The sequence below is a fragment of the Echeneis naucrates genome, chromosome 18 (assembly GCF_900963305.1).
Source record: "Echeneis naucrates chromosome 18, fEcheNa1.1, whole genome shotgun sequence".
In the NCBI taxonomy this organism is placed as follows: domain Eukaryota; kingdom Metazoa; phylum Chordata; class Actinopteri; order Carangiformes; family Echeneidae; genus Echeneis; species Echeneis naucrates.
Genome location: NC_042528.1, coordinates 13,611,551 through 13,630,245, shown reverse-complemented (window position 1 = coordinate 13,630,245; position 18,695 = coordinate 13,611,551). Strand labels below are relative to the sequence as shown.

At 41.6% G+C, this 18,695-nt stretch overlaps 1 protein-coding gene across 2 annotated transcripts; it reads right to left on the bottom strand.

The window, feature by feature from the left end:
* Positions 1–772: 772 nt before the first annotated feature.
* LOC115058997 (RWD domain-containing protein 4-like) lies at positions 773–4,145 on the bottom strand. Of its 2 annotated transcripts, none has more exons than XM_029526579.1 (8): positions 3,992–4,145; positions 3,269–3,349; positions 2,989–3,098; positions 2,234–2,384; positions 1,918–2,026; positions 1,599–1,648; positions 1,481–1,483; positions 773–1,403 (listed from the first exon to the last, which is right to left on the bottom strand). In XM_029526579.1, exons 1-8 carry the CDS (start codon positions 4,013–4,015, stop codon positions 1,371–1,373), a joined length of 561 nt encoding a protein of 186 aa, XP_029382439.1. In that variant the 5' UTR covers positions 4,016–4,145; the 3' UTR covers positions 773–1,370. The 2 variants fall into 2 exon arrangements, with proteins under 2 accessions (XP_029382439.1, XP_029382440.1); XM_029526580.1 differs by having other exon boundaries at positions 2,237–2,384.
* Positions 4,146–18,695: the final 14,550 nt, after the last annotated feature.

Here is an 18,695-nt window from a genome sequence, read left to right as displayed (position 1 = left end):
CTCATATCGAAGTAAATTAAGTCCTTACGTTGGGAAAGACAGTATCTGCTTTCCTTAGTTGGCAGACTGTGTTTTTACCCAGTAACCCTGCTACTGGCGGCACTTGGATAGTGATATACGCATAAGGATGGAAAGTTGTGGTGCACTCTGTACAATATGGCTCCCCTGAGGGCCACTGCGTAATTTGAATCTAGTCTGAACCAAATGTGATAGCAGGATCAACATGTATCTCTCAGATTTCTCTCTCATCTTCTCCACTGCACCCTCTCTGAGAATCCATTTCAGGAAATGATTGACACTGTGCTGCATTTGTGTGGCTTCTTTGTCATCAAGCTTTTTGTTCTTCTTCCTTTGAGCAAGAGCTTTGTCATGACTGTTACACCTCTTTCATCGGTTTTATCACAAAGAGCCTGCTAAGTGGGTGTGGCTTTACATTTTCACCCTTATTACTCAGCCTAAGATTCCTTGATGGCAGCAATCTCGAACTCATCAGATTAATTATCAAGGCAAAGTCACAAAGCTTTGTTTGGATTTGAGGTTGAATTTTGTCCCTTTACACTTTTAGGACAGAGAAACAGAATTATATCTTAATGTTGTCCTGTTACTGTTAAATTTACCGCCTAATGTGACACAGAAGCTGGTAAAAGAGGTGACAAAAATTGGTGCTTGAATCTCAAAGCTTAGACTAGTGAGGCTGATGGTAAATAATAGACAAGCAGCAGAAGAAATATAATTTTATTTTCACTCTCTCAGACACACACACACACACACACACACACACACACACACACATACACACACAAAAAATTTTAACTTTTTCAAACCATCCACAAAAACTAAAATTTATCAAAATAAGAAAACAGTGAGAGGAGAAATATTTTATGTTAAAAATTTAACACGACACCTCAGAGTAACAGCAGGATGCTGCTTGTCATTTCTACACATCCATTCATAACCACAATCCAACACTTATGGCTCAATGCCTGTACATCTGAAACTAAGTGAAAACATGGCAGTGATGGCAAATATCTCACCCACACTCCACACTGACTGACCAGCAGAACATCTGAGGAATAAGTCACTGAGGGAAACCTGATATGTTCCTCTTTGTCGCTCGTTTCAACAAACACAACAAATACAGTTCACAGTCTCAGTTACGCTGAGTTTGTTTGTTTGTGGGTGTGTGTCTGTGTGTGTCGTGAAGTCTGCCATTACCCAGCCTGCTTTGGTTGCCAGGATGAAGGCAGCCAGTCTAAGTGTAGCATGTTGATGAGGTTGGATATGAAGGCAGCAGCGTTGAAAGGCTGCAGTGACATCAGGCCTCAGTGTAGAGTCTTCTATGAAGCAGCACCAGGTCACTGCCCTCAGGTTTAGTCGTCATCCTTCCCACCCGTTTTACTCAACTGCAAAAAAATAAATAAATAAATATCAACATGAATTTGAGTTGAAAGACATTTTCACTGGGATGGTTTTTACTTACGTGCTGGAGTACGGTTGCAGCAGCGAGCAGGGAGCAGAGACAAGAGTAGAAGTCAGTAATATTTTTGCTTACGGTGGTGAACTGCAGCATATACTGCAGAAAAATGACATCAACTTACTTTGATAACATCCACCCAGTTCCAGCCTCGGGGCAGCTCTCCTTTGTTATCTGAAAGAACAAATCCCTCTGTTATCTGAACACACCGACTGTACTTACAACCAATATCAATCAGACCAGACACTTGAGATTTGGAAGGTGTAGTCTTAATTAGTCAGCTGTCAATGATGTCATATCTTCTCCGCTTATGAGTCTGTGTTGTCTGTTGTCTAACCCTAACCCTAACCCTGACAGAAGACCGACAATTACCTTTATCCAATTTGATGTTAGGGTTAGTGTCTAAGATTTAATTGAGGTCAGGACATCAATTAGTGATCTACCTGTTCTATTGATGATCCTCCTCTTCTGAGCCTTTGTCAGCTGTTCTTTCTTCTCCTTCTTCTTGGCTGTTGAAATTGTGTTGGTCACCTCACTGCTGGATGTCGATGCCTGCAAAAAAAGCAAACAAACAAAAAACCCACATCTTATCATTCTTTTCAGACCACAAAACTCCAGGTGTTCACCCAAACATTAACCTTTGGGACACTGAACCTGATGTCAGGCAACAAATGGGTAATAAAAATGCTATGTCAAGTCTTATTTCAAATTCAAAACACAGAATCAAATAAGCCTCCAACAATCTCAGGATGTTCTCACCACAGTACTCATTACAGGTTTATGGTTCTCCATCAGTGCCTCCTGGTTGTCCTTGGCCCACTCAAACAGGGTGTACATCATTGCAGTCCCTAGGTTAGCCTCCACCTGCTGCTCCAGCTTCGACAGAATCAGCTGTTTTGTCTCTACAGAACTGTGATGGAACCAATATAAAGGGAAAAAAAATAAAAGAACATATGTACCATAGTGACATACATACAGCCACTACTCACTGTCCACAGACTCTTGAAAATGTGGACTTATTTAAAGCCACAAAATGTAGACACTGATGCCCCCCTGTGGTGTTGTCAGAAAGATACTGAAGCTGACAATTACTCTGCAATTCAAAAACCAACACATTGTTCAGGTTGAATATCAGATTGGTTTTTTTTTCCAGTAAATAAGAAGAGGATAACGTACTTATTTCAGTGTTGATCGGTTTAATCATTTTTAGATTTATTGAGGAATTTGGAAACTGATGAAGGCTCATCAATACAATCTTATGTTATGGCCTCAACATTTCTTTTGCCCCCCCCCCAAAAAATAAATAAATAAATAAAATAAATAAAATAAGCAGTCCCTAAAATACACAATACAAGAGTTTACTAAAGCTACATGGACCCATTGCAATGGTGCAATGGCAAAAAATCATCAAGTAATTTTCAATTTTCCAATCTGCCTGTCTGTCTTCAGTGCTTGATATATGAATGAACTTAAGTAGAAAATGATATTTGACAAAACATTGTTATCAAACGTACATCCTGTTATTGAAAAAGGCATCTAGGGAGATTTGTGGGGCCGTGTCTGGGTACGTCTCCGGCCATGTGATGTCCAGGATAAATGCTTTGGTGTCCTCGAGGCCTCCTATCTTTTATGCAAAACAGAATAAGAGACAAGTTCCAAGGACAGAATTAATCCAAACAGGTGGTACCAGAGAAGATGAAACTTAAGGAACTGTGGTATAATTTGAAAGGTAGCCTGGTGGCTGTTGGTGGGGAGGCTCAGGTGATACAACTGTTTCTAGCAGACAGTGCTCACCCTGAACTGAAATGACACTGGACTAACTTCCTTGAAGCCCTCATCCCCCTCGTAGATGGAGCGCAGAGCCTCCAGCTCCATCTGCAGTCAAACAGGAGGCACAGTAGCAAGTTAGCCCGACAGAAGTCATTCAGAAAAACAGCAACATGGTTGAGTTGACAACTCTCACAGGCCAAAACCTCTCAGAAATGTTCCATGAACCACGGAATGGAGTTGAGAGGTGTGCAGGACAGACACGTCACCGCAGTGACTAATTGTCCATCCATGTGGGTTTCCAGGCTTAGAACGACTTCCATTCAGTGCAGTCTGTAAGCTGCTCCTGGAAATTAAGGATGGTGGTTTCGGTGGAACCTCAACACAGACACATCCATGCTGTTCATGGATAATAACGTGCACCAAGTAACTTTGTGAACGTTTCTAAGACAACATGGTGACCTACAGCTTCTGGGGCATTCGACGTCTGACTACACGTTCTTCTTGGATGGACTTGGTGGGATATTATCTCCCGTATACACATGGTGCCCAGCTGGCTTTCCATCTTGGTCTGACTGCTTCGACACGTACACTGAGCTCGTACACACTGACTGCTGCCCTGTTCACTTGTTTGGTGCTTGACGAGCAAGAAGCCCTGAAAGCAGTCTGATGCTAACAGCCATGCTGACCTACAGTTAGCTTTTAGCCGCTAGCAGCTACAGCAGCTTGTGCACCATCAGTTCTTCTTACCTCCTGGTCCTCGTTCGCTGTCATGGTTGTCTTCCTGTGTCTCTGTGCTTCAAACTTATTGCCGCACAGCTAACGACCCATTTCTTCCATAAAAACTTCACTGTGTTCATTTCCCAACTTCCCCAACTCGCACAGACACTGACGCCATGCTAGTGCAGACATGCGCAGTAGGAAACCGTGTCAGAGGGTTTTATTTTTTATTTTTAGGATAGATAGTATTGTCGGGACAAGAGAGTTTTTGCTGTGCCCGTAACATAAAAACATATAATTAGAGCAATTAAACGATAAACATTTAACATGGAAATGTTTGTGTAGCCTTGCGATAGAGCCACTATCCAATACCACGTCATCCCATCCCATGACTAAATGTATAAAAAAATGACTTTTATTTTCTATTTTTAACGCCTGTCTTTCCCTTGTCAAAGTTCGAAACGCTGGAGGAAAAATTCCTTGTATGTTTACACATAACTAGCAAGAAAACAAATTGTTTTCTGTTTCTGTAATACTTTGATTGTCAGAATCCATTCCATAGGTTAGAAATTAAAATAATCTTTTATATCTATTGTATAAAAATATAACCAGGAGTTGTTCTATCCAATACAAAAATAGCAATTTAAAAGGAGACAAACTGGATCTTCAACAAATGAGAAATACTATTGTGTATGATGTGTAGATGCGTAAGTGCAATAGTGCTTTCGGGTTCACAGGGCAGCTAAGTACGGAATGAATCAGCTACAGTGGACTGAAGCCGATTACTTGCTCACCAATCACTGTCAACACAAACAAAGAATTCCATTTTCAACCCACATAATGTGTTTTGTACCAGACAAATTAATATACACTAAATCATGCAATTAACTATGATAACAAATCTAAAAGTTAAAATATATTTCCATAAATATATTGCAACAAAGGTGCACACAGTGCAGTGATTATCAGCAACTTCCTCACCTTGGCTGTGCCTTGAAATCCTGTCCATGAATATCACTAACAGAATCGGAGACAAGGCACAGCCTCTCAGAAGCCAACACCCACAGGAAACGAATCCGACTTACTGTTGAGTATCAGCACACTGCTCTCACTTTGGGCATATAGGGATTGGATGGTCCTCAAAAGTGACCCCCTCGTCCCATACTCCCGAAGCACCTCCCACAGACATCCTTGGGAACCCGGTCAAACAACTTCTCTACAGCCACAAAAACCGATGTGGACTGGCAGATTGTATTCCCAGGCCCCCTCAAGGATCTCTGTTAGAATAAAGAGCTGGTCTGTTGTTCCACAAGCAGGACAGAATCTGTATTGTTCCAATCTGGGGTTAGACAATCAAACAGACCCTCTTTTCCAGGACCTTAGAGTAGACTTTTCCATTGAGGCTGAGAAGCATGAGGCCCCTGTATCTGGCACACACTCTTTGGTCCCATTTCTTGAAGAGGGACCACCCTGGTCTGCCACTCCTTCAGCACCGTCGCTGACTTCCACGCAATGTTGAAAAGGTGTGTCCACCAAGACAGCCCCCCAATATCCAGAGCGTTCTGCATTTCAAGGGGTATCTCATCAACCCCTAGGGCTTTGCCACTGTGGAGTTGTTTAACTACCTCAGTGACTTCACCCAGGGATGTTGACTATGAGTCCCCATCACCCTCCACCCATGTCTCCATTACAGGAAGTGGATTAGTAGGGTTCAGATATTCCCCAAAGTGCTCTTTCCACCGTCCTATCACCTCCTCAGTTCAGGTCAACAGTGTTCCATCTTTGTTGTGCACAGTTTGGATGGTCCCCCATCTCCGGTCTGATGGTCTTCTGTCCATCCGAACATCCTTTTCCATGGCCTCACTGAAGTCTTCCCAGACCCAGACCTGTTTTTCCCCAGTCACTTGCTCAAAGGCTGCTGCCCTGTGGCCCATCCTTCTTCAGCCAGACAGCTTTCCTGGCCTCCAGTGTCCATCACAGTGTTTGAGGGTTACAGCCTCTTGAGGGACCCAACACCCTTAGACCACAGGATCCCTCTGTGGCTTCAACAATGGAAGCTATCAACTATTCAGGTGCACTGCCCCCAACGTCCACAGGAATGTGGGGAAAAACTCCTTCAGAAGTGGAAGTTGAGGGCTTCTTGGACATTGACCTTCGGCCCAGGGTACTTTGCTACCAAGTGCACTTATGAGCATCCTTGTGTTTCCAACATGGTGTTGATTATTGACAAACTGTCACTCGGGTTCAGATCAGGGAGGCTGATCCTCCCAATTACACCCCTCCAGGTATCACAGCAGTACTACAGAGTCGCCCACCAGACCTTTATACAGGGCTCCAGCCAGGGTTTCCAAGAAGGCTGGATACTCTGAACTGCTGTTCAGTGCATATGCACAGAGAAAAGTAAGAGTTTTGCCCCTTGCGTTCAAGCACAGGGAGGCCAAACTCTGGTCCACAGTGGTAAACTCCAACATGGCAGCACTCAGATGGAGACTTGTGAGTGTCTCCACACCTGCCTGGTGCCTCACGCCCCTGGAAACTCTGGAGAAGAATAACACCCAGCACCCATCCAGGATTTTCGATCCAGAGCTGATACTGTGCATGGAGGTAAGCTGCACCAGATCGCGGTAGCGCTCCTTCCGCTCCAGAGAGCCAGCCAGCCTCCCTCCTCGCTATTCCACTTCCACTTCAGTTTACACTTTCTTCCACTTCTTAGCTCATTATATTTTCATATATATATACACGTGTGTGTATTCATATTAAGTGGTAATGGGGCTTTACAGTTCACAAACTACAAGTAGGATGAATTAGGATGCAAAAATATACCTAATGGAGCTTTAAATTCACCAGAGAAAAATCCTTTGCATCTGAAACTGCATCTGAATCTGAAGAAAGCCATATGTTTCTTTATTCCGTTGAGAAGCCACTGTGTTATTCAAGGAATGACAAGAAATTCACAATTAAGGAAAAAGAGGTACAAAATTAGATGTTTTGTAGGAATGAAGGAGGGAGGGGGGACTCTTAAAACATGTAAATGTCTGTTTGTGATTTTGGACAAGTACAGATGTTTTTGGGATATGAGCTGAGGCATGAGATGTGGTGATGTGAATTTAATTGTGAATTGGTTGTTGTCAGATACGATTTCAGTTGAAGCTTTAGCATCCCCTGGACACTGAAGCTTCACACACCTTTTTGAGTGAATATGGAATGAGCCTGAAAACAGAAACAGCTTTTATTCATACTGCTTATCAAAACACAAAAGGCAAAAACAAGGACTCTTATTTTGACAGTGCAAAGACACACAATACACCCAAGAGTCCACACACCTTCTGAAGAAAACATTGTCTAATTTGAAGGGCATACGACCATACACCAATACATTAGTATTTGTCTTTATCTTTACTACAGTTTCAATACTGATACTTCTGTCTCTCTCATCTTCTACCAATAATCTGTCAGGGTCGGAGGGTGACTATGCTTTGGTCCTTTAACCCACACAGATATATTCTGAGAGATTAACCTGGCGCAACACCCGTGTGAAGTTACAAAATGTCTACCTAATTAGATTCGCCATTTAGAAATGAATAAGCTTTGATATAGTAACACCAAAACATGGACAGATTAGCGTGTAATGTATGCTGTGGGGGAAACTGTGATAATCTTCAGTTTGAACACACTGAAAGAGACATGTGGTGTGTGAGTTGTGACAATGCTGATTTGCCTCAGGTAAAGAAGGCAGCCACAGCGAAGAGGAGGAGGAGGATCAAGAGAGGAAGAAGGATGCTGGAAAATTTCTGGTTTGAGAGTTTGTACTTTTCTAATGATAAGACGGAGGGTTTAGTACTCTCTCCATTTTCTGATGTTAAATAGCAAGGCAGGGGTTTTACTCACCAAAAGGCTGGTCCTTTTCATATAATAAAAACTTCCATTTAAACTTTTGACCTTATTCTCTTGATTCTTCTTCCTTCAAATTTAGAAATCATCAGCTTTGTCAGCTAACCCTTTGACTCGAGCTAAAAAGAAACAAACATCCTATTAATCTTAAAATCTTGTTAGATAAAAAACAAAACAAAAAATAGAAACAACCAAAAAGGGGGTAAAAAGAGAGATACAGGATAAAAATCATCTCCAACAGATTTAGATCCAAAAGATCCTGTTTATAGACTAGGGGTGTTCAGACTTTTTCAGGCATTCCCCACTTTGGACAAGGTGGAACTTCCATGCCCCACCTGTCCCCATCGTCCTTACAGAATGCTAATGAAATATGCAAAGCTTAAACTTTTCAAAAGTAACCTCAATTGATATCATGTTCTGTCGCCAGCTGTTGTGGTTCCTGCCACAGATTTGTTTATGTGAGGAAATAGCCTACACTAGTCTGCCACCCCTCTGTGTGACTATTTGTTCATTGCTCCACTGCATTTAACATGCCAACGTTAATCATTATTTTCACACTTTGATTCCAGGTTACATTTTTCTCCCGGGCTCTTATCTAATATTCTTTTCATTTAGGCTAAATGCAGGCCATTAATGCTTCATTAATGTTTACTCTGTTTGTGTGTGGTTGTTTTGTTTTGAATATAGGATCTATGTTGTCAATAAAAAAAGGCATTATTAAGATAGGCATTAAAAAGAAACATTTCCTCCAGTTTGTCATGTCTCTATCCCCACCCAGCATTGGTCCAGGATCTCTAAATCTTAAACCTGCCGCTTTACCAAGAACACCTCGGGGCAACTCCACTGTAGAATCTTGTAGAAACAAGTCAATTAAGTAGTTGGTTCGCTACACTGTTAATGTTGATTTTTGTATGCTCACACTCACTTTAGCACTTCACTGGCCCTGCATGCAACTAATGTGGTATCTGGACCAAGAAGTTTGCAGCATATCCTTTAAGTCCTGGAAGTTGGAGCGTCCACGCATCTGGACTTGTTTGTCCAGCTCATCCCACAGATGCTGATTTGGACTGATATCTGGGGAATTTGGAGCAAGCAAGGTTGATGTTAAAAAGGGGTTTCTCTATCGTACAAAGAGGAATGAGCCCAAGAGGTAGAAGCAGATACATCAGGGTGCAGGTGACTTCCTCCAGCACCAGTAAGGAAGCATCACGCCCACAGAGAGAGGGTGAGGGAGAGGGAGAGAGAGAACAACTCTGGCAAAACTTAGGGGAGTAAGGGCCCACCACTTCTGGTAGATCCTTCCTGTCCACTGCAGACAGGACCATCCCACAGAGCTGCATGCTGTGTGTTGGAGATGCTCTGATTCAGTTGTTACATCACTTGACCTGTCAGGGCTCATAGTGTTATGGATGATGGGTGTATTTCTGTGCAAGGAGTCCATCCCGTAATAGACAGGAACTTTGCTGGGACACCAGAGGGCACTAAGAGCTTAGTGATGGAAATGTGGACAGTTTGGCAGAGCAACTGTCAGTTCCTGTAGTTTCCACTCTCTGCTGAATATTTTTGCATTCACAGAACCTCCCTTGGTTCAAAATTACAAACTTCTCAGTCAGTGAGTTTTAAATATATGCCATCATTTTTGTCTGATTCAATTAAGAGGTGTCTCCAGCAAAGAATCCCTCCCAAAAGCCTTAAAATCAACAGCACATTTCTAATTTAGGTTTGAAAAAGCTCCGTATTGCTAAACACACACACTGACAGAGGCAGAGCTGCCTCCATGCCTACATGTTGCATTGGCCCACATTCCACAGTTCAATGTGGTGTTCACTTGTTGCATGGACTGGTGGGACTGTGAAATGAAACTTCAACCTTGTGGTTAGAGAAAAGCCAGTTTCACCAATGGCAGGAAATAACCTAAGAGGATGAACAGATGATGCTGAGGCTGAGCGGAGGCTGCTGAGACTCCGCTGTGATGCTTTGACTTTTTAATTAAATGTATAGATGCCTTATCACTGAAAACAAAGATTTAATTATGCAGCTTTAAGATTTTACTTTTACTTATTGCTGAACACACAATCTCGAAGCTGCTTCTACAAATGTCACACAACTCTGATAAGGTGACACTTTACATGGATTGTAACTGCATCAAAGCATGGAAGTATGATGTAAGCAGAGCTAGGTTAATGCACACTCTGCATTGTGTTAATAACCATCTGTTAGTTCAAATGAACAGCTACTACTCCTCATGCTGCCTTTGGTTAGATGCAGATTCCCGGATGTCTTTTTATTGATCCTTTCTGACATCTCTATTCTGGCTGAAAATGCCTGGACAGAGAAGCATGACTAGCTCAGTCTTGTCACCGTTGACCCCTGTTTCTCCCCCAATCCCCTGAGCTGAAATCGATTGGTTTGGTCAGACCAATTCAACTTCAGCAATCCTGACTGCTCTGGTTTGCTCCACAATATTCACTTGAGAGACGGAGCAGAATGCGGCAAGTTTTTTTTGTCAATTTCAGTTAGATTGCATTCACTGGAAGAGGTAATGGAAGGGAAAACCACTGCGTGCGTGTGTTTTTCTTTTTTGATAGTGAGACAGAACAGCTTCTGTCCTCCATCCCCTCCATACTAATATCTTTATACTGATAACAGTGAATTCTCAGAGTTTTCTATATGCTGATTTTCATAATAAAATCCATCCTCTGGAAAACACAGGTAATTCCATGCACACACACACTGTCTTTCTCTGTATTTCAACAATTTCAATCCAAATCAATACCTGAATTAATCAGTTTTCCTTTGTCAAAGTGTAAAAGCTCTGAAGTATCACAGGTCAGTGTTTCCATTAACAGGATAAGGAAGTAAAAGTAGCCCTTAAGTTATCAGTGTGCCTTCGATACATAGTGGTTATATCATGCAACTGTGCATTTGTTTCAAGCTGTGTCACCCAAACCACCAACACTGTCCTGACTAGAGAAGCCACAGTCTCAGCTGAACTGCATCTATGCCTAAAGGGGGACATGGCAGCTGGAGCAATTTGAGACTTCCTCAACAAGGGATCTGCTCTGTGACAGGAAATGGGGAGAGAGAGTGGGGAATAACATATATGTTGTCCTTACTATTTTGTAGGAACTGCAGCTATGCAACCAGCTAAACTCAGTGACCTGAGTCATAGTGAGATTTAGTTGCTATATTTACTGTGGCTCTTTTCTACCATCTTACAGGGATGAAGTGAAGAATTTTACTCTGAAAAATGCAGCAAACTAGCGCTGCAGACAAAAACGTTGTAGCATTGTGTTCACAGAGCACACACTTTATCCAACGCTACCAGAACACCCCCTTCTAATACTTTTATAACATAGAGCACGTTACAATAAGTGTGTATGTGCTTTTCTGCCCCATTCTCTAGAGTTTGGCTTTTTTCATCCTGGAGGGTGTCTCCACCTTCACTGCCCACTCATATTACTTCAACCTCGGCTTTGCACCAAACTCTCACCAACTCTCTGTGAAAAAGAAGCTCATTGGGTAAGCAGGTAATAATCATAATGTTTTGCTGTGATATCTAGAAGTTCTAGTATTTATGATAGAAACAGACAAAACAAAACATAGTAGCTGTGTCACAAATCTGTGCTGCATCCTCCAGAGGCTGCATTTAATGATTAAAAGATCGGTGAGACTGTCTAATATCAGAGGCTCCATCAGGCATGTCTGTTTTGCCTCTTTACAAAGCATCCAACTGGTGGATCACTAATGCAGCTTCAAACCTCAAAGTTGAAACATGAAATAAAGCTATGTGTTTCCAGGGTGTCAATTTCATTCAGCCTTCTACAAAAGTGTGGCTGAAGTCATATTGTTTTCTGAAATCAAAAATAAAATGTGCCAAGATCTGACAAATTCATTCCTGTTTATCAATGTATTGATGGCACCAGAGGTGTACCTGTGCCACATCATCCATCTTCTACCACTTTTCCATGTGCTGGAGCCAATCCCAGCTAACACTCCAGGCGAGGGGCAGGATACACAAAGACAGACAGAGACCAACAACCACTCACACTCAGACCTGTGGACAATTTAGAGTCACCAGTTAACGTAAACATGCATATCTTTAGACAGTGGGAGGAAACCCACACAAACAGAGGGAGAACATACAAACTCCACACAAAAAGGTCCCAGGCCGGGAACCGAACCCACAACCTTCTTTTTGTGGGGCAACATCACTAACCACTACGTTGCCACGCCACCCTGTGCCACCTCAGTGGAATGAAAAAAACTATTTACATGTTCTTTCGGCTTGGAGCGCTCTGTTAGCTCTACAAATATCTGAATGTTGACCTCAACAGTATACTGGATTGGTCTCTCACATGAGTGCCCTGTTCAAGAAGGGCCAAAGTCGTCTGAGGTCCTTCGGTATGTGCAGGACATTGCTGAGAACCTTTTATGACACCATGGTCTCAGCTGAACTTTAATATGCTGTGGTCAGAAGAACAGAAGAAGGGTGGACAAATTGGTCAAGAGCGTGATTTTGGTCCTGGGCCATCCCCTGAGATCTGTAAAGGAGGTGGAGGAAAGCAAGCTAGAGTCTACACATTTTAATTTTTTTATTGTTTTAATTGCTTTCTTCCCTATTCTTCTATCTCACTTTTTTTTACTATGTATATTAACCCACTGTAACAAACACTTGTCCCACTTTGAGGGATCAATAAAGGATCAATCATATTTTATCTCATTGACATAATCAAAAGAAGTCTCTTGGTAGAGAATGTTAACTGTTTAAAGAAATGAAAAATAATGTGTTTTTTCTTTCTCCAGACCAACATCATAGCTTCGTTTTCAAATTATCAGGAGCAACAGTTCACCATTAAAAGATAATGTAAGCAGCTTAAGGTGGAATATGGGGAACAAGTAGACTTTTAAAGGAACTCTCAACTCAACAAAAACACAACGGAAGCTGAGATATAATCTAAAATATCATGGACTCACTTACTGTTTATGTTCCTGACATGCTTGGTAGCATAATTGTAATTACTAACTCTATATCTCTTGAATGTCTGTTAGCTTTTCTGATGCCATCTCCTTCAAAGAATATGGCAGCCACAGCTAATGATTACACTGTGCCCATCTGCTTCAGAGACAGAGATGTTTCAGAGGTTTGTCACGTCAGTTGGCTCAGTCCCAGTCCAGCCTTGCACAATAATGAGGAGTTCTTATCTACTTGGAGTGCGGTTCATCAATACACAATGACCCCCTACCACAAATACTGAGCATGAAATGTAATTATTGTACAACAGGACCAGAATACAAGGTGGTTATCATCCGTTTTGTGTTCTTAATTAACTTATCTACTCTGCAAAAGAATTCTGGCCAATGGGGAAAACTCTAAATTGGCTGAGGGAGGCTCTCCTTCGCTTGAGATGTGATAATCCAAATAAACATCTCTCTCACCAGGATACCTCAGACTAAGTCTGCATTTGCTGTACTCTGGAGTGGAGAAAAGAATGAGTAAGAGAGATTTGTTCTCATGTTTTAGCAGAGGAAGGGCAAACTTTAGGCAGAGTTTCTGTCATTCGGGGATTTAACTAAGTCCTGATTGATGAAAATGGGCTTGTGTTGTGAGAAGTGTGTCACACTCCCCAGACAGGCCTGCTAACATTAGCAGGGAGGAAGGAAACATTTGACTCTCTTTCACACACAGGATGTCACTCGCACATTTGATTTCTCTTCAGAGGCAGCAAAGCAAACACAGAGCACTGAATCCATATGGCACATATAAATAAGTGATCTGGTGGAGGGAGTGGTTCCTCCAGACTGCATTCAATTAGAGCTCTATGTTTGCAGTTTTGAACAGGCAACCCCTTTGATAAGACGGTTCCGACAGATTACACCCAATGTTCAGTTGTTTTCCATCTGCTGTCAACAATGGATGAGAACCACTGTGCTTGTAAACAACCTTGTTGTGACTATTTTTATTCACTGGTTATGGTACAATGTATGAATTTATCCAGCTATGGAACCGATACGTTTTATTAAAGGCACAGTTCAACATTTTATGCTTTCTCTCAAAGAGCTGGACCACAGGCTGTGATTAGCCTCGTTTATCATAAAGACTGGATGCAGGGAATGCAGTAATTTGCATATTCAGATTTTTCACAAAAACGTTGCAGGACTCCTACCTGTGGCAAGTATAAAATAATGGCAGGTTGCCAATTTTCTCCTGCTAAATGCAGAACTAGGCTGTGTCCAAAATCACTCATAAGTAAAAGTTTGTCATATTCTAATTGTTCAAGTTCATATGCCCTGTTTAGTAGCCTCATAGCACAATGCTTAATTAAAAGTAGTGTAAAATCAATGGCCACATTTTGAAATAGTGTCTGAAAGTGCTCATGATATTTCTGAAAATGTTACTGGTGAGGTCATGGGTTAACGTGGGTGTGTCTACTGCCCGACTGACAAACACTGCCTGACAATAGCAGGTAAGATCCGACTCCTCCTCAGCTTCAGGTTCTCCACCAGTTATGGTTTATTCATTCATTCATTCATTCATTTTCTACCGCTTATCTGTTTCCCAATCGCAGTGAGTGCTGGAGCCAACCCCATTTAACAATGGGCAAGGACAGGGTACAGCCTGGACAGGTCACCAATCCATCTCAGGGCTCCAAATACACTTTATTCTACAAAAAAAAAACAAAAAACTAACAAGTTGAAAACTGGAGGCTTCAAACATTTCACAATTAAGGTGTGATCTTGTGGTGGCATGACACTCAATTCAAACATTCATTATCTTTGCAGGCAAAAATGAATGACACCATGGTCTTTCATTTCAAAGTCTGACTCCTGTGAAGAGTAAAAACAGGGTTAAGTAACACAAATCTATTATAGGTTGTAAAGAGCACTGTGGCTCCCGAGCCTGCTAATGAGCCTCTTAGCGTTTTGTCTTAATTTTCAGTAATTAGCTCAGTGTATATTTTTGTCTTGATCCCCTACATACCGTCATCAGAGCTATGTCTGTGACATATGGTTGGATCGTTTGCTCATTTGATGTAAATTAAATGCAATCAACTAATTGCATGTATTTCTTTTTTTGCTTGTGAAAAGAACAAACTGCTAAAGAAACCCTGAAGCTCTTCATCTAACAGAATACTGCAAGTAGTCCTAAGAAAAAAAGAGAAACAGTCACAAGACCACAAAAAGACAAAAGCACTAGAAGAAAAATAGGGCCAACTGTTTATTGCTACAGTAATTAACACCCTGTCATTACGGATGGCACGGAGTTGGGTTTGTTTGACACAAGATGAGTAGCATCTGTTTCACTGCAAGTCCTGGAGCCGTTTAGCAGATAGCTCTAATGAACTCCATTCATGCTCAGTTAGCAGCTGGCTGGAGGTAAAATAGGAAGAGGAAGCATTCTGACTTAAATGCTGGGGAATGATGTCCAGTCCCTGCAGGACAAGACAACAACCCCCATCGCTTTGTATAACTGAAGAGTCAAAAAAATAAACTGGATACATTTGATGTTATCATTATTAACACCTACCAATCAAGCTCAGTGACCAGAGTTACGACTCTGGTCTAATCTCAATACACATAATAAAAACTTTTGAACTGATCAACAGTTCAAATCCTGTTTAGACCTTCTGATGCTGCTTCTGGTTCAGGAGGGTCTTGGATAGTTGTCAATTTCCTGAAGATATCTGTGCCTGATGGCGTTTGCTGCTCTGTCTCCAGCTTTAGTTCTCCCCTTATGAATCTCTTCCAACTTAAACTGACTCTGCTTGACAATCCTCTCAAGGCTGCTGCCATCTTTGTTGCTCTGTCACATTTTCAACCAGACTTCCAATCCACTTTCCATGAATACCTTCATTACAGCTCACTGTCAACAGTTAGAGGCTCACCCTCTGTGGAGGGTGTTGATGATCATCATTTGGACAACTGTCCAGGCAGCAGTCATCATCACTGTGGTTGTGTATACTGAAGTGCACTAAGCAATATGCTGAATTTATACTGTTTGAAAGAAACTCCAGGACTCCAATCCAATTTAAATATTGGGATATTTTCAGATAACAGATTTTTGATTTTCATGAACTGTGAGCTGTGATCATTGAAATTAAAACAAAGAGTGTAAAGGATGTCTCATTGCTGCTTTGTCTGTCATAGTGCATAGGGCTGCCTAACCTGTGATGGTCCAGCCAAGAGATGTAGTTGGCTAAAAATAAGAGATTCCTTTTATTTGTAGAAACATGGTTCATATTTTACAATAGAAGCTCTTCATTTAAGTCTCACCAATGTTGACAGATGAGGATAGTCCTCAGACTTTTACACAATAAAGAGGTGAGGCATGTTCTTTCATCATAGATATCACTGCAGAGGGAAAATTCTTTATCCACAAAAAACCCTTGCTCTGATTCTTGGAAAAGCAGGATGCTCTCAAATACATGCAAAACTGCAGGAGTGGGGCTTATTTTTAATCCTCTGACACTCAACACCTGTGCAACTGAAAGCCAAGTGAAACGTGACACGAAATAGACAGACTGCCTCCCTGCATACGTCCTTCATATCAACATCTGAAAAGGAGAAGAAGGAAACTTCTCACACACTGCTAATCCCCCTGTGAACTATCAACTAAACAAGCCTCATAATGTAACAGGAATAATTAACTGTATACCAAAAAAGCACCCAAGAGCAGCAACAAAGCAAAGATCACAGTGCTTCGAATAAATGAGGACAGCAAGGCCAATAAAAGAAGTGACTAAGTGATTAGTATACCTGCTCAAGTGTATTTGAGCAAAACGCTGATCAAGAGTCAGCAAGGTTACTATTGAATGCTTCATTAAGCCATGTTCACCAAGACATTATGTTAATCAAAGCGTGACCCAAACAAGCCAATTAAAAGAGCAGTAGAAAACTAAATAGCCTCTTCATCACCAATTTCATTCATAGCCTAAGATAGAAGCCACTGAAACTGCAGGCTGGAGCGAATTTCTTAGTGCATTCTGATGAGATTCTGCAGGATAAATGTCTCTAAAAAGGAAACAGCTTGGTTGTTTGACTCTAATGCATGACTGAGACGAGATATGTGAGCAGTTAGTTTTGAAATCCCCAGGTGAGTTCTTGTTATCAGAAAGAGAAAATTTGCTGTTGCCTCACAGCAAGAAAGTTCGGAGTTCAGACACCAGTTCCTGGGTGTAATATCCGCTGTGTGCTGTACCACTTTCCTTTTGTTTCCTGGTGTTTCCTCTTCCCTGCTCTTGTATGTTGTGTGTCTCCAGCTGAATGTGACTGACGCACCTATTGATCTTCATCACTGATTATCCATTCCTCCTGCCTCCTCTCTCTCTCTCCAGTCTCTGCCAGTTTGTCCGTGCACCCACTGTTTTAACATCTTGGCCTACTCAGCTTCTGTTTGGAAGCATTTGTTACGTATCTGCTTCTACCTGATTCTGATTTCAGCCACACCCAGCATTGGTCCTTCATCGTCTCCTGGCAATCAGAAATGTGTGTGTGCTGTAATCTTATTGAGACATGTGAAGCACTGTCAAATCCACAGGACAAGAGCCAAACAGGGAAAAACAAATCAATCGGACTGCTCATATAGTATCAACACAAACACTAACCTCTCAGTATGCGGTATCAGGCAGTATCAGTCATTTTTCATTTTACAATGACTGACCAAGTTCTTCACAACACGATAGCCTAAACCTCCATCTGTTATGTTAGTGCCTATTATTAAGGATATAAATAAGATAAATAGCAGAGATAACAACCGATCAATCAATAGCCATGGTTTTGGAGAGGACTATACCGAATAGACCAGACCAGTTCATACTAAACTCTGACAACCAGTTTGGTTTTAAACTTTAACAGGCACAGACACTGATTGTAGATTGTAGATTTGCATCAGCTTAAGTTCCTTTATTAATGCTTCTAAAGCTTTTGCCCATGTAAGTCATGAAAAATTACTTTACAAGTTGTACAATAGAGGGGTTCCCAAAGTTTTAGTGAGAACTTGATGTCTTTGTCAGGACCCATATGTTAATTTGTATGTATTTCCTGTTCTGTTGTGTTACTGTTAGTTTTACTTCCTGTTTTGTCCCTCCTCTCTTTGATTACATCCTGGCCCTATTGTGTTACACCTGTGTCTCATTGCCCCCCCTCCTCATGCATTTAAACCGTGCTCACCTTCCCTCCTGTGCCAGATAGTCTTAGTTACCTCTGTGTATAAGCTCTCTCACTTTCTGAGCTGTGTGTCTCCTGTGTATGACCAGTTTTGGTATTTTTGACCTTTTGGATTTTTGCTTGTTTGTGTCTGATTTGTCTGCCTGATTCTGCCTGCCTTTCAGGATTTGGACATTTTGTTACCTCCTCGACTACAGAGCTTGTTTTTACGGACTTGGTGCTTCTGCCTTGCTTCTCTTTGCACTTAGGTCCACACATACCTGGCGTTCACATTTTTTGGCATGCTCACCAATTCATGTATTTAAAATGGGGTAACTTCATTCAATGTAAGTAACTGAGTTTTGGGAATATTAATATGAATGAAGATTTTGGGCAGACAGCACGGTTGGTCACACCATCATTAACCACTTAATGTATGCAGATGATTTGATGGTCTTTTATTGATAGAGCACTGGCTTTCAACACTTACTGAGGGCCTGTTCTCAATAGGGTTTAAACTTTGACATTAAATATAGTACAAAGAAGAGCAACACCATGATTGTTAGTAGTGAGGAGGACAGTAAACTCATTCTCTGATTTCTCTCTGAATGGAATTGTCCTGTGTGTGGTGAGGCAAGTTCTTGGGGCACTTTATAGTTCATGATCTGTCCGATGAGAGGGACATTTATAGACACTG